This window comes from Patella vulgata, chromosome 5, assembly GCF_932274485.2.
Source record: "Patella vulgata chromosome 5, xgPatVulg1.2, whole genome shotgun sequence".
NCBI classification, from domain to species: domain Eukaryota; kingdom Metazoa; phylum Mollusca; class Gastropoda; family Patellidae; genus Patella; species Patella vulgata.
This window is the reverse complement of record NC_065883.2, coordinates 26,859,838-26,882,880: the sequence shown is the minus strand read 5'-3', so window position 1 is coordinate 26,882,880 and position 23,043 is coordinate 26,859,838. Positions and strand designations below refer to the sequence as shown.

Here is a 23,043-nt window from a genome sequence, read left to right as displayed (position 1 = left end):
TAAAGGAGCTAAATCGCTAATATCAGGGACCTACAAATTGACACAAATGGATCGCAACGTATATAATAATGTAATATGAATGTAAATAAACTGATTTACATTGAATCGTTTCTGTTTTTAATCTAATTTCAAAGCAGTTATGTTCGGCGAAATACGCCAGAAGTCTCAATCCATTGGCAATCTCTAGCGTCTGGTTATTCCAGTCTACACCGGTAGTATTTATTGCGCATGTTCTCCAGATAAGAATATGTGGTCACTGTTTGACATGACTTGTGGAATATGTCTAACGTCGTTCTTCGAGTCGCTTGTTACAAATTGCGCAGAAACGCATGTACACGATTCGTGTACCAATCGTAAAATGTTTATTTTGTCTTAAATATTGGATATCAGAAACCTATCTTTTTCCGGTAAGATCACAACTCCAATGTTGATTAAAATTGACAAATAATTCGTGTTTTCATTGTCGAAGGTTTTGGATGATATTGAGTTAGAGACTTAGCTACTTTAAGGGTGACCACCAAGCAGAACTGTCAACTGGATATTATGATACTATCGATAGTCCTTGAAGAAATTTAGTTTATTTGAAATACTAGCATTAAGTAAGAACTTGAAGAAGATCTAGGTTTTTTTTTTATCGTCTTCCATGGTTGATAATGGACTACTTGAAGGTACATTCTTTAAAACATCACTTACTGAACTAATCCTATACATTATATGAAGTACTCCTCTTTTTACCCATGGCTATCTCTTTATGTTGATTAGATTAGTTAGTAAGCCGCCATTTTGTCACTGACCTTCTTCTAAATCAGAATTTAACGATTCCATAGGCTTGTATGTAAAGTCGTTGTCCTCAAAAATAGTCGGGAAATTCGCCATTATACATTTCATGACCAAAATCTGTTTACTTATCGAGATGCAAAGTTGTCTAGGATTTTTATGAAAAAGTTCAAGTATAGCTTCCAGTACACCCCAAAGATGGACAAATACAGCGGTTGACATCACCAGTCCAACGCGCCCCACCCCATCTCCCAGTGGAATCGCAGACACCAGTTCAGCATCTAGTAAATATTTAATATCAACGATGGCCGAACTAGTTAAGTAAAAAAAAGTTATCTAGCCGTTCAAAATACTGATAAATTGTGTGTTGTCTTGAAGATGCGTAAGCCATTCAATTAATACGACCTGTGAGTAAAGGCGATAATAACATGTCAATTTATCAAAGTTTCAGGATTTCCCACTGAGCTAATCCATCAGTTAAACGACTGGTCGGACATATTGAACGCTTGTTCCTACCAGGGAATCTCTTAAATGCAGTTGTAAAAACATCAGTCTTAAATTCAGAATAGTTTTATGAGAATAAAGGAAGGCACGAGATATGCCTTTATTATAATCCTTCTATTCCTTCACTTAGCTTTAACGGTGTGTGTTTTAGCGTGCATATCTTCTGAATGTCCGATGTTGCGGCTATATAGATATATTGAACCCTAATCGTATAATAACTCGTCTTACTATTAGTTAGTGAATATTCAACCTTTTGTGACCGAAACCTATATTAACGTCCACTCGAAGCGAACTAGGTCATTTCGGGAACAGCATATGGCCCCTTTCTTCCTTTTTTCAATTATTCACGTAGACCCACGAGGTTGGACAGACTTGGGTTCGAGACCAAGACGTTTGAATCAATCAGACTGTATGATACAAAGTGCACGCGTTAGACCACCCGACCAACCCCGACACGCACAAGCGCGGGACACCTGACACTGGGTTGGTTACCATGTCACGTTCCACTGGCAAATCTACGAAATTAGTAAGGGGCCAATACACGTTCAAATAAAAAAAAACGTCAAAATTTTGATGGAGAAATTTGACACATAATTCTCAATACAAGATTCAATGATTTTCCAGCAAAAATCAGTCTCGTCAACATCTTTAACATGGACGCATCAGTCGCCGTCGCACTAATTGTTATCCGACGAAAGGCCGCGAAGGAAATGGTTGAAAGACTGGTTTTTGATGCCGCGAGAGTGCTTTCACATCAACCTCCCCCAAGAGTTACGGGCCAACTTCGTAACTTTCTTCGAATGGATGCCCGATTCTTCGATGAGTTAATTTTCCATAGGGCTGGCAATGTCCTGTACACATTTAGCAGTTCAATCAGAAACTTCTTCCCTGCCGCTTTCCTCCCAGAGATGGTGATCCCCACACCTCGGCGATCGGTGCGAAATGAAATAAATTTTGTTCAAATTCTGACATGAGCCCACACATGCTTCAAAATATTGACGACTCGTCAGTAAATTCTATTTCGCACCGACAAACAAAATTTTGACTTTTTTTATGTGTTTGGACCCTTTACACTAATTTGTTATTTTCACAAAACCAAGAAAACGTGTAATATGTAATGAGAGAGAGAGAGAGAGAGAGAGAGAGAGAGGAGGGGGTAGCGTCCACCCGACACAAACTATGTAATTTCGGGACTAACGTATGGTGCAATTTTATTAAACACAAACTTGCTTGCGCGTAGGGGTCTTTAGCTGTGGGAGGAAACCAGGTAAAAACCATGAGATTGGACATACGGCCCTACTCCTTGTCACCTACAAGCGGGGTTCTAAACCGCGCCACTTGACTCAGTGATAGACCTGATAATCTAACGCCCACACATTAAACCATTCGCCCCCCCCCCCCTCCACCCGACGATTTCAACAGTATGTCATGATCAACCATGTCATTTTTCGTTCTGATAAGTTTTACGAATTGGCAGACGTTATTTGATTAGGAATAATTTTTCATTATTATCTTGATAACCGTAGTCTGGATGTAATTGTCGTAGGAATCATGTGTCAATACTGTCTTAACGTCTAGACTCCATTCCACCCAATGTACTTATTAATTTGAGATGAGTATTTTTATTGGTGTGATGAATCGGCGGCAATTAGGACATTCACAATTATTTACATATATGTCTTGGGATTAATTGAGATAAAATTACCCGCTTTGATTCAAACATAAGACATTTATATCATATCTGGTCTGGGGGCGTGGTTACCACTGATACTTATAACGTTAGAGTAGGTCCACTAAATTTTGGACTGTGTGGAACATGGTATTATAGCGTGGAAACTCGCATTGAAACCACGTGATTTTTCCTCATAAAATGTACATGCTCTAGCATAACAGTTAATTGAGGTAAGTACACGCCGTAAGCTACGGATTGTTGTATAATACAGGATATAAACCTTATATCAACGATACGATTGAAATTTTCGTACAATTCCATACCTATGTTTCTGATCGCTAAAATACATACATTATTTTAATACCTTGTGGCCCAATGAGCAATTACCAATGCTTCAATACCAGGAGTTGAATTATCAGTTTGGTAGTTTGGTATCACAAAAGAAATTATTGTTACCTTTGAGAAATTGGGATAAAAAAAAGTTCCTTCGAGCATAATTAGGTCATTGTTCGACCAACTTATTTGTATATGAATATATATGACATTTGTAATGACCAGAACTGTTAAATCATAGATTTAAATTGCGTTATAAACCCTTAGCCTACAATAAGTTGAACAAAATAAGTGTCAAACCATCGAATCATGACTTTGCTATCGTAACGCTTGCTTTAGACCCGTTTTCCATGTACCCGTTGTCTCCAGCGGAAAAAAGCCTTTACATGTGTACTCAATTACATCAGAAGTAAGGATTTCTCAGTAGCAACGTCGGCGCTTGATTGGCTTAGTGTGGCTAAGTGGGTAAGACGCTAGCTCGCTAGCCTGGAGGTCGGGTGTTCGATCCCTGCATTGGCCGAGAAAGTTCATCCAGATTTTCCGGCGTGGTTCTCCCTTGTCAGTGATGCAGGACGGAGGGGCTGACAAGGAAAACTGTCTAGTCGTTCGGATGGGACGAAAAACCGAGGTCCCGTGTACACATTGGCTTGCACGTAAAAGATCCCTTGGCAGTTGGAATTCGATATAAGAGTAGGCCGTAGTGCCGCTGTCCGGGCAAAATTTCCCTCATAGCACACTGTATGGCGTTTGCCCGTCTTCATTAGCCCAGGTTAGGAGCAGAACAGTAGGACGTTAAACTCCATTTCATTTCATTTCATTTCATTGGCTTAGTAGAGGCTAAACATAAACATTTGTTGGACAGGTATGCGCATATTGACCCAAGATAAAAATCTGATAAGAGGTGGCTTTGCATTAGACCGAATTTTCTGACTTCATATTTATTGTTAAAAAAGGTTATGTATTAAAAATGTCTTTGTAAACAGTTCTTGTTAAACATGCATTATGTAAGAGCCAAATCTGCCTATTTTGGGAACTATGCGTTATGTACATGTAAATTATTAATTATCATTTATTAACATGACAAGACCATAATCAACTCTCGATGCCATCGGGTTGCTCCGATTTTAAGCAGATTAGAACGGTTCGGCCATTTAATGATTTAATCTAAAAATGGAGAAGCGTGGCTTAGACTCGAATATCCAGTACGGTGGTTACAATCAATGCAGATATCTGGTTAAGACTAAAACCATTGATAACTCCACTCAAAACAGAGTAATTTAATTGAAATTTTCAAAATATTGATTTTGCATTATCTATTTTTGAAATATTATAGCGAGAACGACCAGTTCTTTATCTAAATCTTACATAATGCCCCTTTAAGGATTTTCTCCATATTTCTTTTGAAATGTTATAGAAATTATTCGTGAAATGTGACAAAATGATGTTAAATATCCCATTAACAGGATATCTGGTAATTTTTAAAAAATCTATTTTACTAAATGTATGGCATTAGATATGATTTTACACATATTGTGAAGATAAACGTTATTTCCGTGATACGATTACTATAAGATGGCTATTGGCGCCATATCCTTTCTTTTATAATATAGACGATAGGTGGTCGTGACTTTTAGGGCGCATAAATAAATTCTAACTGGGATCTTTAAGTAATATCCACATTTTCATAGTAAAAACCAAGACTCTATTGGTATGTATCATTGTGAGGTTCGTAAAACGGAAACAAATGAAAGGAATGAGGAACGTAATGCAAGAGTAATCAAAGACCAAGAGTTCATAACACAAATGGCAAAATCGAGTAAAAAGTATCGTTTTTTAATGGAATAGTAAGCATAGGGTCGCATGTCCAACCCCGCAGGTTTTATCCTGGTCTTCCAGTTTTTTTTCCCACTACAAAGACCCCTATGCGCATGCGAAATATTGAAATAAGATTGTACCAAACATTAATCCCTAGATGACTTGGTTTGGGTCCAGTAGACGTAAAATTCATCTCTCCCCATCCCCCTCGCCATTTCATTTATGAAACAATGAAAGCAATGTAGGTTTTATGGCTTTTAAATTCTTAGCACAAATACATGTACTTAGTATTTCATAATATACTAAGTATTTCACAATATACTTAGTATTTCACAATATACTATATTATTTCAACATTTCAAAAACATATCAATCATCAGCCGCTATGACTTTATACGACTCAACCACCCACACCACACTATATGATGGAATTATATATCATACTGACGAGGACGTGACCTATTATTTGGATAGTCTGTCATTTGGAAATTATTAATCACAATAATTAATTCATGTCCGGGCTAGGAAACTTGTACTTTGGGTTTTTTTTACTGATTTTTGATAAGACCTTCTGCGTGAATGCCTCTACTATTAGGGAACTGTAATTGTGCGTGCGACTCATGTTATTAGTGTGTTCAAAGAGATGACACGATTTATTAGTGTTTGGTAAAAAAACATTGATCTCCAGGAAATCATATATGCTGCAACTTTACCAGTTACGTCGGAATCCGCATTTTCCGATTGTCAGTTGTTAATTGATTTAATGCCACCTCTTTACAGGATGTCCAATGGATATTACCAGATAAAGTGATAATTCCAAATTAGAAATCACTTTATTTTTAGCTTCTGTTGGCATCAAAGGTTTCAACGACAATTATTCAAATTGCAGCAATGGGTTTTAACTTTGTTAGGATGACCCGTGCACTTTACAGAAAGTTGGTCTCGACACGGCTAAATGTGCACGCTTCAGTTTCGTGTCTCGAACTGATTTCTGACTACCCCGCACTCGCTTTGAGTCGATAAATAGCCATGGCACGTGCAATTCTCTACAAATATATCAACTATTACAGCCGTAAAAAATCTATTGTTGACGATTTTGAATAGAAGTAAAATTAAGCTTCTTGGTTATTACAGCAGCTTTAGTAATTACGTTTGTTTTATTTTTTAAATTGCTTTATCATTAACTGTACCGTTAAGAGCGGCATCTTTTGGTTTAGTACAAATACTATCTCTGAATCACTTTCTTTAGCAGGAACATGATACTAGCAGTAGTTTCATTTTACTTTTACAAGTTTCTTAAAACAATTGTTGAGTTGTCTAAAGTGCTTATTTCTAAATTCAATTTCTTGTTCTAGCTTTCTATTATGTTTCGTAAAAAATAGTCTTGATTATCCCGACCTGTCAATCAGACGTAGAATGGTCGATAGACTGGTTAAGCGAGACTAATTCCAAAACAAGGGCACGTAACCTATCTTTTACTCAAAAGTGTCTGGATGTTATGGACGCAACTTGGAACCAGTTTTCAGTCTATTATTTATAGATGATTAATGGTCATAGCTTATTAAGTACAACATGATCGTTTATTTAGTGACTATAATTGTGTGAAACTGATTTGAGGCTTGGCATATATATAAATATTGTGGCGTAATTGTCGAGATATTTGGAGATATTTATTTATGGTGGGTCACCCTAGTCTTTGTATGATTAAAGCTAAAAGTCCGTGTTTGCGTTGTACACCATGCATGTATTTCCGTTTTCGTGCATATGCGTGCGTGAAACACCAATTCATACGAGATTTACTACATTTCGATTGTCAGATGTTGGTGATAATTTAATGGTGTCGAGAGAGTTCCAGGAAAGCGCACTGCATAACCATGAAAAGTATCGAAATCCCTCAGATGGTATTGAACCGTCGGTAATTTAGCCGTCAACATTTATATTTTTATATACAACACAAGGTATATATGGATATAACTACTTCTCTGTTATTTAATAACGACGTTTCGTAACACTTGCAGGTCGAGTTTTCAGGTAAATGACAAATACATCAAGTCAGCTTATTTATACATATTTTAGTTTACGCCAAGCTGATCAATATTATAATAAGAAGAAACCATTAAAATAATTTTAAGCGCCCATAAAAAGAATAATAAGGCCATGGAAGACATATTATAACATTCATATTGACGGATCTTATCTTATCGTGTCGTATCTGTATCGCAAACCATTTACATAATGATATATGCAAATGCGTTTGTTTTCAGGCTAGACCTACTGTTAATCGCATTTTCTGAACCGGGCGAGCGTTGGGTTAAAACAATAAAAGTATATCTGGCTAAAAAACATTTTCCTATTTAATGTAAATGGGTACATAAAATAGTACGCGGAGGAGTAAAATGAGTAAAAGGTACCAATTCTACCCTGACAAGTTTGTGTTACTACTTCCGATGTAAACAATGCCGTATGATGTGACGTCACACGTAGACCTATCCTGCACGTAAACTTTTTTTAAAAAAAAGCTTTCGCATTACCCCTGTGAATCAGATTTGGGGTTAACATCGCCCCTATATATATTCATGCAGAATTGATAGTCTTAATCATGGCCTGAACAATCATTTTTCTTATTCCAAAATCTGCCGGTTTAAATTAAAGTTGCACTCTACGCTGGTCGAGTAAACTAACGCGTGGTAGGGTTGTGTGCCTGACATCGTGGGTTTTATCCAGGTTCTTCCCACAGCTAAAAATTTCACCAAATTGAAGTTCTGAAATAACATAGTTTGTGTTGAATGGACAGCGTTACTATACTGTATGCTTGTTAATTGATTCGGGAGCCACGGTGGCTAGTTCGTTAAGACGCTGGCTCGCTAGCCTGGGGGTCGGGTGTTCGATCCCTGCATTGGCCGAGAAAGTTCATCTGGATTTTCCGACGTGGTTTCCCCTTGTCAGTGGTGCAGAACGGAGGGCCTGACAAGGACAGCTGTCTAGTCCTTCGGATGAGACGAAAAACCGAGGTCCCGTGTATACATTGGAATGCACGTAAAAGATCCCTTGGCAGTTGGAATTCGATATAAGAGTAGGCGATAGTGCCGCTGCCCGGGCAAAATTTCCCTCATAGCACACTGTATGGCGTATGCCCGTCTTCATTAGCCCAGCATAGGAGCAGAACAGTAGGACGTTAAAGCCCATTTCATTTCATTTCATTTCATTTTGTTAATTGATTCGTTTTAGTTTAAGCCCGTATGAAATGGAACTGTCTGGACATTCGTGTTGGTAATATTATCTTGATTATCAAGACTCTATAACGACACTTATATTACGAAATTATCTCTTTCTAGGGGCTAATATTGTGACACTGACAGCTCACCGCGTCAGCTTTTGTCCCCACTGCCAACTACATGCACTAAACACAAACGTTATATTGAATGCATTTTAATTAACCCTTTGTGTTGTCATAAAAAAGGTTTAATCTGTCGAGATCCTGCAACAATCTGACAATGTTTAAAGGTCTGATAAGTTTAAATTTTAAAAAAAATAAAATAATAAAATTGGTCATGTTTCAGACAACCATTAACAGTAACGCTCTGGAACAAATGAATTCGAAAAAGATCCCAAGACACGATTCTCTGATGTTATTTAAGCCATTCGACCATTTAAATAATTTAGACAGTGATGTTATGTATCGTCCATTGTAGCCATGTTCTAAAAGAATCTATACGCTTAAAAACAACCAGACGAACAGATTACAATGTAAAGTTATCACACAAAGGACTAAAAACATTTTGATATATTTTTTTCATTCAGGTCTGAAAATCCGAATGGCTGATTTTATCTGTAGAACATTGAAAGCAAATAGCGTTAGATAAGAAAATTGCTCGGCTATCTCGGTCCTATTTGTCTCGTCTGCAGATTGAATCCTTGTCATATATTACAAATAAAAACTAAATTAAGCGCGACCATGTTGTTTTTCTGATGTTTTATAACATCATGAATGACCGAGTAACCATTGCCGGAGAGCGCCAGTAAGATTTAAGATATGAGCGTTTAAATGAGCAATAAGACAGAGTCTAATGTCTTGTAAAGTTTGTCGGAAAATAGGAAAGAAGCCTGATTAATCATCTACAAAGAAAAACCGGAGATTTAACTTAATTTATAGGTTTTTTTACTAGGGAATAAACGAACATACGTTAATCACCTTTGTTCAGAACTATGGTTTAATGAAAAGGGCTGTCTGTCTGTAATTTTCTATACTAGTAGTTTTAAACTAGTTTTTATACCAATAGAGAATATCCATTTCTTTCAATTTTTTGACTAATTTCCCAATAGTTTGTTATTTTTCGCTCTTTCAGACATTCCAGACTCACTTTCTGTACTGATATATTCACTCATGTAAACAGCCTTTACAATTCTTGGAATTTGGTTCAGATTCAAATCTCACCATAAAAAGGTCTGTATTTGCTTTTTGTATCTTTGGGTGGAGGATGTTGACTTGACATTTCATTAAAGCCTCCGGTCAAAGTCGAAATAAATTTTATATCCGAAGTTGCTTTCAGAAGTCGGTGTGAAAAGAAAAACAACTGGTAATTATTTTCAATACATTTTGGATTCAGCGGTTTTAATCAAGTTGACTGAGCCCTTAATCTAAAATTTGAGATATGGATATATTTTAATAACTACATTCTAGTATAGCTGAGGTATGCTAATGTATAACAACCAGGGTATCATACTTTTATAGAACATCTGGTGCTACTACTTTTCTCTTTTCTTCTTTTTATTTTTTTTTGGTGGGGGGGGGGACTGTATAGTAAACAGGCAACGAAATATAACAGATTTGTAAACAGGGCAACACAGAAAGTATCAAAATTTTAGCGGTCACGGGGTAAAATTAATTTGAACATAAGTAGTCAAATGGCTCCAGCATTTGGTATCGAGACAGTCTAAAGTGCGATCATTTTCTTCCTAGTGATCACGTGAACTTCCTCTGGGGAATTTGAAAGGGAGCCACAGTAACTCTGCAAGTAAGACGTTAGCTCAATAATCAGGGGGTCGCGGACTCGATCACGGGTTTGACCTGGATTTTTCTGCGTGGCTTTCCCTTGTCAGTGGTGCAGGACGGAGGACCTGATAAGAACAGTTTCAAGCCATTCTAATAGAACGAACCCGCGAGGTCCCGTGTACACGTAAAAGAACGCTTGACAGTTGGAATTCGAAATTCGGATAAAATATCCCTCATGGCGACTTGTTTGTTGCAACAGGAGGCAGACCACCATTAAATTTCACCATCTCGGTACCCACAAATTGCAGTTCGTCTATTTATAATAGCAATTCTCTCTCTGTCTCTTTTCTCCCCTTTTGCATGCCTATTTTTGTTGATTGTTTGGTCTAGAATGGACGAAGAGGGTTTGAATTAACAATTTCTGCTAGGTTTTGGTAAATATTCATGATTTTGAGGCGGAAGGATAACGGGGTTATCAGGTTGGCTACGGTGAAATGTACGGCAACTAGTTACATGTTTTTAGTGTGCTTCTTCAAGTTTGTGTATCTCAAAATTTTGGTGGTCAACCTGATATAAATTTTAGTGCAGAGACATGGCCATTTGTTCCTCTGTCTGTAGTAAAAAGCAATTTAACCCAACGAAAATTTGGGGAAAAGTTGGAGGTGGGCAAATAGGGCAGAATTAACATTCAAGTCAATGGGGAAATTAATGATGGTCTGACGCCAACAATATGATAGTTTCTTCCCTTCGCCAACTTCCTTTGTATTTAACGATTTTTTTTGACTGGTCGATAAAAATAGCTCAGTCATAAAGGGCATATAATTTGAAAACGTGTCTATCCCATGGATGAACCCAGGGGTTAGTGGAGTAGAACGGAATGAGACCACTGGAGGTAAGAGGATGTCAAGAACACTGACCAGTGGGTGTATTAATAGGTTTGCCATATGACCAGTATTATAGCATCCAAGTATAGGCCTCCTGAGAGCGTTGTACCCCGAACGAAGGGACCAAGCTCGTAGTTGTGAAATGCAAAAGTACAACAACGATTGGTGCTAATCAGGTTTTAATCTCATGGTGTATGCATAACCATTTTCCTATATCATCAAGATTAAAATTCCAGACAAACTCAAGCAAACTGTCTACAGATTACCACCAGCAACTACTTCATATTTAAGACTTTATGAAGAATGGCATTGTATACTCGGTATATTACGATGGATTAGATGAATTTAAGTGGTTTCGTTATTGCCAACACTGTGGTCTATTAACAAACCCCTGTAGGGTTATGGCCAGGTAAATGACAAGCGTGGGTTCCTCATTTGGCCGGTTAAACTTAATAAAAGACTTTCAGGAACCGATATCATGTATATAGTGGGTAAATTACACAAATTTAACCCGAAGTGTAAAGAAAGAGACCTGCCATATTCACTCAATTTGCTTTTATGAAATGTTTATATATACATTGTAAATGTTATCAGACATCCTTAACAATAATTCTATCATTAAAGAAAGGAAATCGATAGATCTGTAAATATACAGAGATAAGTATTTATCTCGTGTGTAATTGCCCTTCTATAAAGTGTCAATTAAGGGTACGTTATCTGGTCCCAGGGACGGGGCGTAGATGAGGAATCAATCAAAGAGTGGAAGTATCTTTGAACTGCGTTGTGTAAGCTGCATAAAGGGGTTATTTTGTCTGTTTTACATATTTAAAATGGCTTTCTTTCTCACATTCTCAGTACTGGGAGCTATAGTTGAGTCTTGGAGGCACACCATTAAGAGTTTTGCCCCGGCCATCATCAAACCCTGTTCAATCCATGCATTGGCCGAGATAGCTGTCTAGTCGTTCGGATGGGGCGGAAAACCGAGGTCCCGTGTATACATTGGTTTACACGTAAAGGATCCCTTTGCCATAGCGCCGCTGCCCTGGCAAAATTTCCCTCAGCGCACCCGTATGGCGTATACCCGTCTTCATTAGCCCAGTCGGGTCAGAACAGTAGGACGTAAACCCCATTTTATTTTATTTCATACGCTGTATGTTTTCAATCATCCTCGGTATCCCCAGTGTTGTCATTCCGTTCTACTCCACTATAGCCTGTGTTAATCCATAGGGTTTTCACGATTTCAAATTATCTGCCCTGGGCCCTGTTTCACAAAAACTTAAATCTCCTTAAAATCGTCTTAAACTAAAATTTCATCCTAACTTAAGATAGATGCGTTTCACAAAACCGTGTTTCTAGATGTCATTTAAAGAACCATATTCATGTCCATTTATGTAAATAATGTATATATAATTTATAATTCATTTATATTTAATTGTATTATCAAAATCTGTAGTATGTTTCGTTGATTTACATATGTATAGAACCTACATAATATATATAAACGTCCGGTCTTAATTAATATAATATTATATAATTTGTTGTTAATAAATACGCATTTAATTAAAGATGCAACCCCTAACCAAATATGCATTGGCCGAGAAAGTTCATCCAGATTTTCCGGCGTGGTTCTCCCTTGTCAGTGATGCAGGACGGAGGGGCTGAAAAGGAAAGCTGTCTAGTCGTTCGGATGGGACGAAAAACCGAGGTCCCGTGTACACATTGGCGTGCACGTAAAAGATCCCTTGGCAGTTGGAATTCGATATAAGATTAGGCCGTAGTGCCGCTGTCCGGGCAAAATTTCCCTCATAGCACACTGTATGGCGTATGCCCGTCTTCATTAGCCCAGGTTAGGAGCAGAACAGTAGGACGTTAAACCCCATTTCATTTCATTTTCATTTCATTTTTGGTCGTATCGACATCGTGTAGTTACCGAGTCTGTGGGTCTCGGAGACTGGTTGAAGTAATTTCATCAAATTTGTAACGCGATTTTATGTGGCCTGCTAGAAATTATGAGTCTCCTTAGATCGCCAAACGTTTTAGATATGAACCACATCGACCTTTGGTCTGACGGGGGCTTTACATATTATCAATTGTGAAGTCTCCGAATAGAGATTTAGGTAATCCCAATCCAATCCCAGTACGGATCAAAAACGTTTTTTTAACAATCGAGTAAATGACTTACATGATAATTCTCAAGCCACGAACTCGTGATTACCGTACATACGACGTAAAGTGAATGTAGTATTATAAATAAGACACGTGTATGCATGTAAAGAACGCTGTGTCAGGTGGAATGCAAAAAAAGGTAGACAAAAATGTTTCTGTTTTTTCCCCGATCCTAATTAGAGGACTTAGCTAGCTATTGCTCACAATTGTGATTGACGGTTAAGTGCGGGGTATTTCCTCTGTAAGCACATGCTATTACTATTAATAGAGAGAATAAAGAGTCAATCGTAAACTGTTCAGACAATGAATCTTACTCAATCATTGCGATTAATGCATAATTGGCGCAGATAACATGGGCCAGGCAATTTTAGATTGCCAATATGACTACAGCCAAAGCAATCCCTTTGCGACACCTGTAGGTAGGCTCCGCACATGCTGTCATCTGACCGACACTAAAACTCGAACTTTATTTTAATAAGGGCCAGATGTTGTATCTAGGAAGTTCACCAGGGAAGAGTTGTAAACATGTTATGTTACTCTCTGAACCATACCGAGTGCCGGCTTTACACCCTAACAAATGTTTTCCTCTATTCCCGATGCCTTTTCTACCTTGTGTATTCTTCCAAATAATAAGAATTGATGAACCGAAGGAAATTATAAAAACATCTTAAGTGGTTTTACACCGCAGAACCTCCCAACTAAAATAACTAGAGTCATTTGGGTTTCTTTTCAACAAAACAAAATTTCTCTAAGTAAACATACAAATAGAAATGGCTTGGTTTTCCATTTACATTGTTAGATTTCTGTTGGGAATCTAAACTAGTTTATGTAAGCATGAACTGTGTTCAACTTCCTTCTCCCGGTGGAAATTAACCGATGCTATCTCCCGATAGTGACCTTTTTTATCAACAATTTTTGTAAATTTGTCAATTTACTATAATTACAAAAACAAATCAAGATTGCTTTTAAGCTGATCTGGAATGCTGTTATTCAATTTGGGAAAGCTATGGTTGTTTACTTTGTCAATCGTTAAATGTCATTCATGTCGAAAGACACACACTTAACGATTTCCACAAGATACCGAAAAAATATCCACGAACCAGCTAATGATGGTAAGGGTTTTTTTAAAGGCAAAAATTGTTTGAAACATGGTGGTTGTTTTTAACAAATTGTTACAAAAAGTTACCTTGGCATTGTACTTTAAACACTATGGAAAACTTGGTTTGCGAATTCAATTGGTTACATGGTGTGAAAATAATGAAGGAATTGTTTCCTAGGTAACAATAAAGAAAATTATATAATGCATCTTTAATCATAAATCCTATCATTTATGTAGGTGGGGGTTCGACCGCAGGTTTTTTACAAGGATTTTACAACCTCGTTGATTGTTACCATTTAGTCTGGTTTCCTCAAACATTTGCATTACATAATAAGGAAGTCTACTGGTCTTCAAAAATACCATGTAAGATAAACTATTATGTATTTTATTTTACGCATAAGTCGACTTGATTGACAACCGTGAACTTCAATTTACAAACATAAGAGACATTCGTGACAGTTACAAACAAGAAAATTCTTATAAATGAAGCTAGTGACGTATGTCTCAACATTTCCATTAAAAATGGTGCTAATTACATTACAGACGTGGAAGAAAGACGCCGAAATGCCTTTTTCTATTTGAAGGGTTGATCGTATTAGTATAACACAATCAAAACTTGGTGACAAGTTTCTCTCTTCAAATTGTTTTTTGTTTTGTTTTGTTTTTTTGTTGGTTTTTTTTTTTTTTTTTTTTGGTTTGAACTCATAATTTCATTTGCCTTTGATTGTGTGTTCGCGCTTTAATTGTATTAGAAATTAGGTGTTATTTTACCACAAAGTCGGAAGTAAGACGCCATCACCATATGACGTAACAGCGGAATTCAATTAATGTTTTACGATAACTTGAATTGCTTGTGAATTTTACCATCTTCTCGTTTACTCTGTGTGTTCGCTTTGCATTCTATTAATAATAGATCATTTCAAGATTTTTGACACAGCATAATCTCTTTTATAAGAGTTGCTAAAGGATTTTATTCTTATTGTAAAAGTGTTTGTTTTTCTACTAATTAATAGGCGGATATAACTAAGTTACTTATATTTCTTCCAACTTAAAGGAGCTAAGTCTCTAACTCAATATTTTCCATAATATTCGAAATTAAAAGCACCAATTAGAATTAAATATTGATTAATTTCCATCAATATTGATGTTTGTATCTTGCCCTGAAATTACAGGACCCTAATATCTAATCTTTAAGACACGATTTACATTTTATAATCAGTACACAAGTCGCTTACCCTATGCCATTTTGTAACGAACAAATAAAAACATATCCTAAAACACAAAGTGGAAGTAATTATCAAAGGCTGATTCACAAACGACAAAATAATAATTTAAAAAACGTGTAGAATGCGCTAAGCAGGCGTAAACGACTGTCTTTCAATTTGAACTGTTCACGTATGTCATCGAACATAATTGATTAAAAATTACAATATTTTTCAAAAATTGAATATAAATCACTTTACATACATTCATATTAAATTAATATGTGCTTTTACGAACAATTTTTGTCTATTTCAATGTTCCAAAAAATAGAGCCATACGTTCTTTAATGAAACAGTGGAGTAAAAGGACAAGATTGTTAAAAGCAACCCTTCTTCTTTTAATCGGATGCTCAACAAATAATTTTAATCTAAAAGGTTTAGTCCTACAGATAGGGTAGCTTTTTGTCAATAGCGCCCAAAATTTTACAAAAGGAGATATGCATATCCTACACATCGTATCCAAATTTTAAATGATTTCATTAGAAATTGAAAAAATATGGAGAATTGAAATTTTGACTAAAACGGTCCTATCTGTCCATAACTATACCATATCTTTCCTCTTCGTTAAATGTTTGCAATACTTTGCGCGATACTGACAAAAAATATCACCCTTAATTGTCCGTTCTTGTCGGACCCAGGTTTAACAGGTTTGCGATAATGATACGTTTTATACATCATGGTAGCGTTTTATTTAGAGTACAGCGGCAGTTTCATTTATATACTTTGACCTCTATTAATCTTTTTTTTTTCTAAAAATATATTTCAGATTTGCAATAAAGACATAGCAAGAAAATGACTTCCACGACGTTAAACATCAACCAGACGCTCTCAGAATGGACTACCAACATCTATAATAACGGTACATTGAGTACACCGCTAAGTACAACCACGCCCAGTCCTTACGGAAAATATGGACCAGTGGAACAATTTAAAATCTTCTGGGCAGCTTACTATATTAATCTGTATTATCTGTGGGTGATATTCGCTATTGGATTTCCCGGTAACTTAGCCAGTTTTATAACCATATTGCGTATGCCTCCATTAACCTCGTCAACTGCGTACGTGGCGGTTTTAGCGGCTGTCGATACTCTTGCCATCATAGATAAATTACTGTTTCACCAACTGACGCTGTATGATATTCAGATGGGAGACACAGGCTGTCGAATTCTATATTATTTCGGAAGTTTTTTTGCCATGTATGCTAATTGGATTCTAGTAGCTATGACGATTGAACGGTTCATGGCTATTTGGCTGCCGCTTAAGGTCGGAAACTATTGTGACGGCAAAAAGGCGGCAATGATCATGGCTATCATGGCTCTTGTACTACTGATCGCGGATTTGCAGTTTTTCTGGAGTGCCACTCAGAATGTGGGTAAAGATGGTAGCGTTGACTGTAGTTTTAAACAGGAATATCTGCAGTTTATCAATCTGTACTGGTACTGGATAGACGGGGCTTTATACGCCATTCTACCATGTATCTTACTCTTTGTTTTCAACCTCCTCATCATATTCGGAATTCGCCGTTCAGGAAAGATACAAAAGGAACTCACTAACAGCAAATCGGATCAAATGGCCGAGAAGTTCCGCCAACTGAGACAAATCACCATCATGCTTGTTGTCGTTTCTATTGTGTTCGTGTTGTTGACCATTCCCAATTGTCTCTTCTTTATCGTGAAGCCATATTGGACATACCAGGAAAACTCATACGAACACGCACAGTATCTTTTGACCAACCAGCTAATCTTTGTGTTATCCGATAGTAACCATGCCGTGAATTTCTATTTGTATTTCTTGAGTGGAAAGCGATTCCGACGTCGTTTCTTCGACACTGTGTTGTGCCGGAGAACAGTACGTCGTCCCTTCACTAGTGTCATGCGCACAATCAATTCCAACATCTCGAATACATCCATTTACACAACCCCGTCATCAAAACAAAATGGCGAGACAAAGTTCACCTGACTCTTGTCTCGTTGTTTTGTAGGTGACACAGCCTTGAAGAAATATCATGTTTCTTAACTTGTTCTTTCATTGATATTACCTTCATTAGCATTAATAGTTATTTTCTTTTTGCTAATATTATTTTTAAGCTTACTGCTTCAGAACATTCCGTGCGATCACTGAGACCTAGAAATTCCATAATACAGATACGTCCAGACATGATGAAAAATATAACACTCACTGTGGATAACGTAATTTGAATAGCTGACATGTGTAATGACCATGGGTTTGTGAGATTCTGCAAGATAACTGAAATTAAATCTTGAGTTATACCAGACATCATTGAAAGAGCAGCAAGGGGATTTAGCGTCTCGTCAATTGATTACTTAGGTCATTTTCAGACAATAGTCCAAATGAACAACATTCACATCCACTTTTACTTTATTAGATCACATTCTTACTTTTATCTTAAATCATGCCGATGCTTTTGGGGGGAAGAAATCTGTTCCGGTTTCATTGAAGCGATATCAACAATCTATTAGATTTGATAATACCATTCGTTTTAGTACATTACAACTATCATGAAAAAGAAATATTTGCTAAATTGATATTCTTTAGGAATCGTTCCATGTTTGAATACTGAGCTTTTAAAACACATTAAAACTTCATATTGACATCAATAAATTTTCAATTGGGTGATTTCATAAATGCGTCAATTGGGTAGCGTTGTTATCTTTGGTAAGAAATAGTTAATACGCAGTGATAGCCCTCAATACTGTATTACCCGCTGGAAAACAAACTTAAAAATGTAGGCGGGAAGATGTCATTAGGAAGTAATGGACAGGGTTATCGAGACAAACCATGATTTTCTAGTCGAAAAGTCGGACTCCACGTGAAAACTCTAAAAACGAATCACGGAGTTTCAGATAGTGTGATAGGACTAGAATTTGGACCTGTGAACTATACTGTATAACACCGCGAAACCAAATTACGGTGAATAAAATTATGATCTTTTTACTCCATCCATCAATAAATTTAATGTGGAATACGTTTTTTTACTATTTGTGATAGATACATCACATGACACAACAAATGGATGCACAGCAGATCTATTTATTCATAATTACACTGTTGGAACAATGTTTAAAAGAGGCAATAATTAATCCTTACATAAAACTACATAGTGGCACCGCTGTTCTTATAAATATAAATTTTGTTGAATCATAATAATAATATTCAATTTAATTAATTCTCTTATACGTGTATAAATCATGCGTGATTGTTTATTTACACGACGTGTTCATTACACTCTGTTGTTAAGCTGATTCATACTGTGTTAATTATTGTGTATATATGATATAATAAATGTACATTATCCGTCCATATTTATTATCTGTTATATCTACATATATAATATTATAGCCTATTGTCTGAATCATTGCTGTATTATTTTTTGTGATTAAAATTAATATTTTCATGTCTGTGTAGAAAAATATCTATTAAGATTTTAAAGTTGGAGAAGGTATGAATATTAATATTACGTTGAAAAAAAGAAATAAACACATATTTATCACTAATGTTTTAATTTCTCTTGAACCTTTTCAGGCCATATTGATATATATATATATATATATATAATATTTAAAAATCTGCCCGGCTTGTGTAAAATGTCATCTTAAAATCCATACCCACACAAAAAGTTAAACGTGGTTTAATGGTCGAGAGCGAGACATTAAGAAATATACTGAAACAACACGAGGGACGTTAGTTGCCGGGCGTTGTTTCAATATATTACGCAATGTCTACAGCTCGAGACCATGAAACAATTTAAAATACAGACACTCGCACGTGCTTTGCAATGAAATATGTCACGCGGGTCCAAACTTTCAACTAGTATAAAAAAAAAAGGTACGCTTGGCACATTGAAATAATGGTACGCCAACATCAAAGAATAACGTCACATCTGTATTTTAATACTAATTAAAAACTATCGTTCTGGCTTAGATTTATATTTATAGAATCGACAAAAAAGAGAACATGTTTTAAAGAAATAAAGAAACTTGATCGCTGATTATTGATATTGACATCTCTTCGGGCTCCACAGACATTGAGTTTTCACGATAAAGAACTATCATTTGTAAGCCACTACGAAAATAGTTAATCGCAAGTAAAAACTACCAGCAAGCATCTGTGGTTTTTTAATTCGAATTACATCATGCCGTGAGAACACGTAGTAGTCAAGAGACCGATGATGATTTTAGTAGCTCTTTATTATCAGTCATTCTCAGCAATAGATCATGATTATCTATAATGATTCTCAAATTTTGTCAACAGAACATTTAGGTTTGTTACGATCAGAATAGGGTATCAAACACAAACAGTTGTCTGGTACCATAACATGACAAAGACAAAAATGATTTGAATAAATTTATGAGAAGCGTGTATTTGGATTTAAAGATAGACCTACCATTAACTAATGATTATGTGAATGCAGTTTTGTAACATTAGACTATATTTAGAATTTTAAGGCAAAATTTAAACATTGTCTATGTCTACTGTTTTGATAAGATTATTTTGTAAACGTGTATTTTGGCTAGTGTTATCTTTTAAATTTTCTTCTTGTTGCACAGCTCTTTATCTGAAAAGATTACGAAAATATACCTATCCTAGGATTTCTAGTAATTAATACAAAGAATATAATTATTTCTCTACTTTTTAAAGGTTATTTCCATGTTATTGTTTTATTACATCTTCTAAGTACTTATGTGTTAATAACATTCTTGTAATGTTGATATGTAAATCGATCTTTGATTAACTATTTCTTGTGGTATGTATTAATAAATGTAAATGACTTAGTGTTGTGAAATTGTTTTCCTTTCTATTCAAATATTGCAAGTGTCTAAAGGGAAGTGAAGGGGGGGGGGGGATAATAACATTTGGAGAGGGGGAGGCTTGTGTAAAGAGCGTATGTGTTAACTAACATTTTTTAAAAACATCCATTTAGGCATTTTCCTTATCAAGGCATAGAGAGCAGTTTATTTTGCTGAGCTTTTGGACTTTTGTCAAAGCGAGAAATTTTAGTAATAATTAGGCGCTTAAGATATTCTTATTCCCATTTAATAACGGGGATCAATTGTACCTGAAGATTGTCTCAGAAACAGCACCGTGTTTGTAATATAATGGAATCAATAATGTAAATAAAACAATAATACATCTGTCATAAGATTAATACATAAATCTGTTTTCAACGGCAAAGAGTAATTAGAAATGGTTCCACTACTAATGTCTTAAGCCTTACTACAGCCACAATAATGGCTCGTCCTACGGAGTTCCTTTGCGCAAGTTTTTTAGTCAAATGACTACAAAAAGTTTACTGTACTGCACATAGCTTAACAAATAATAAACCAATTCCCATTGAAATAAAGGTGAAATCTTACCACATAATTATATGATTTGATAAAACCCAACTGTTACGCGAAATTTGGTGAGATTTTATCTGGCTGGTGTCAAGGCGGCTTACATTAAAAGAAATGTCGCTTTGAAAATGTAGAACACATAATTACCACAAAGAAAAACTGTTCAATAACTATTTTAGTGGTTCAGTCTTCACTATTTGTGATAGAATTACCTATGTCAATACAAACTGTTATGAAATGTGTTGACAATTGTGCGTTTGAAACTATTTGTACTTACGTAAGGAGATTTAGACTGTATCAGAAGGAATTGATAATTGAATGTATTATATTGAATGAAAGTAAGAAGAAATAAATTCAGAAATGTATCATCAGCGTTCATTCCATGATATATTCTTATCTACACCATGCGCGGGCGAAATTTTAAAAGTACATTATCGTTATACGCCCACATTTTTATGTGAACGTATATTGTCGTCGCCCCTGCCCATCTCTGTCCGTCCGTACGTCCACAATTTGTTTGTGTACACGTTATGCGATCTCCATGAAACTTGAAATATAGGTTTATCTCCACTCCAAAAGATCTTGGTTCCTTTCGATATTGGCATGTATCGGATCGAAACATGCAAATTGCAGGATCAGACTGTCATCAAATGTTAGATTATATACTCTTCAAAAAAAGTAGGGGATATTGAAATGTAAATACCTATGCAGGTTGTGATATGATAAATAGTCATGGACACTTGACATGCTTTGAGAGTATGTTCACAGATGAAGAACTTATCTCCCCAACAGAACCACTGAGCTGCACATGCGACACGCAATAGCGCCATACACGTGGGAGGAGTTCATTGTCAAATTTGACACTTCAAGGAAGGGTTGATGAAAACTGCCGCGTGCTGGTTTATCTTATCCATGTTTGCTTTCCTATCGGTTCTTGCATAAGATTTACTGTTTTGCGTATATTTGCTTTACGTTTAATTTGCAATGAGACGTCTTCAACATGATGAACGTCTACGTGCTATTGGCTTGCTTCAAATGGGTTCTACACAGCGAGCAGTAGCCAACATGCTACTGTGAAACCGGTACCAACAAACACAGAGTGCTGATGATAGACCTCGTTCAGGTCGTCCAAGAGCCACTACACAAGCCCAGGATCGTAACATTCGTACACAGGTCCTGCGAAATCGAGGACAAACGGCCAATCAGCTTTCTGTAAACTTGTACCAAGTTACAGGAATTCGAGTTACACCCCAAACGACTAGAAATCGGCTACATGCAGCCCATTTGCATGCGCGACGACCGCGTGGTGTGCCTCCATTAACTCGCCAGCACATGGCACGTGTAATGTTCTCAGATGAGTCCAGATTTACTCCAGATAGGCGTGCTCGCGTTTGGGGACGTGTAAATGAGCGTCATGCTAACGTTAACGTCGGACCTGGGTCTGTTATGGTGTGGGGAGGAATGACCATGACTGGCAGAACGGACTTGCATATTATTCAAGGAAGGGTCCCCGGTGCGTACTACCGTGACCACATCCTGGCACCGATAGTTCAACCCTTTGCTCAACGTGCAGGGCGATGTTTCATCTTTCAAGATGATAATGCCCGTGCCCACCGCGCTCGTGTCGTTAATGACTACCTCTAGCGTCACCATATTGTCCATATGCCTTGGCCAGCCATGAGTCCTGACCTTTCCCCTATAGAGCATGTCCGGGACATGATCGGGAGACGTGTTCGTGGACGTCAACGTCAACCGACAACACTGCAAGAATTGGCTGTGGCACTGCAAGAGGAGTGGGTCAGATTGCCCCAAAACGTGATTGGACGATTGATTTGGAGAATGCCACGACGAATTGCTGAATGTCTGAGGATTGGTGGAGCAATTACTCATTATTAAAAAAAAACCTAAAAAAAACGTCCATTTTCACTTTTGACAGTGTATCTCTTTGCAAGTGAAATGGAGCCGTCAGATAAGCCGCCCATACGAACTGTTTATGTTCATGTGTAGGCAATTGGCCGTCTAATAAAAACAGCAGTGCATTTCCGCAGTTTTGTATTGTTTCTGAATATCCCCTCCTTTTTTTTGAAGAGTATATATAAAACTCATCTTGGGTGATTATTGGGATATGCTTGCAAAGTTTGGAATGGACGTAACGGCGATTCTGAAAAACTGGAAATAATTTAA

General features: G+C 36.7%; 1 protein-coding gene across 1 annotated transcript in view; it reads left to right on the top strand.

Moving 5' to 3' along the window:
• LOC126822487 (FMRFamide receptor-like) overlaps positions 1–18,717 on the top strand; it is a 64,685-nt gene extending 45,968 nt beyond the window's left edge. The window contains exon 3 of the mRNA XM_050551418.2: positions 16,272–18,717. Within this exon, the coding sequence (XP_050407375.1) occupies positions 16,298–17,464 (1,167 nt within the window). The 5' untranslated portion in view covers positions 16,272–16,297 and the 3' untranslated portion in view covers positions 17,465–18,717. The remainder of the gene's footprint in view (positions 1–16,271) is intronic.
• Positions 18,718–23,043: the final 4,326 nt, after the last annotated feature.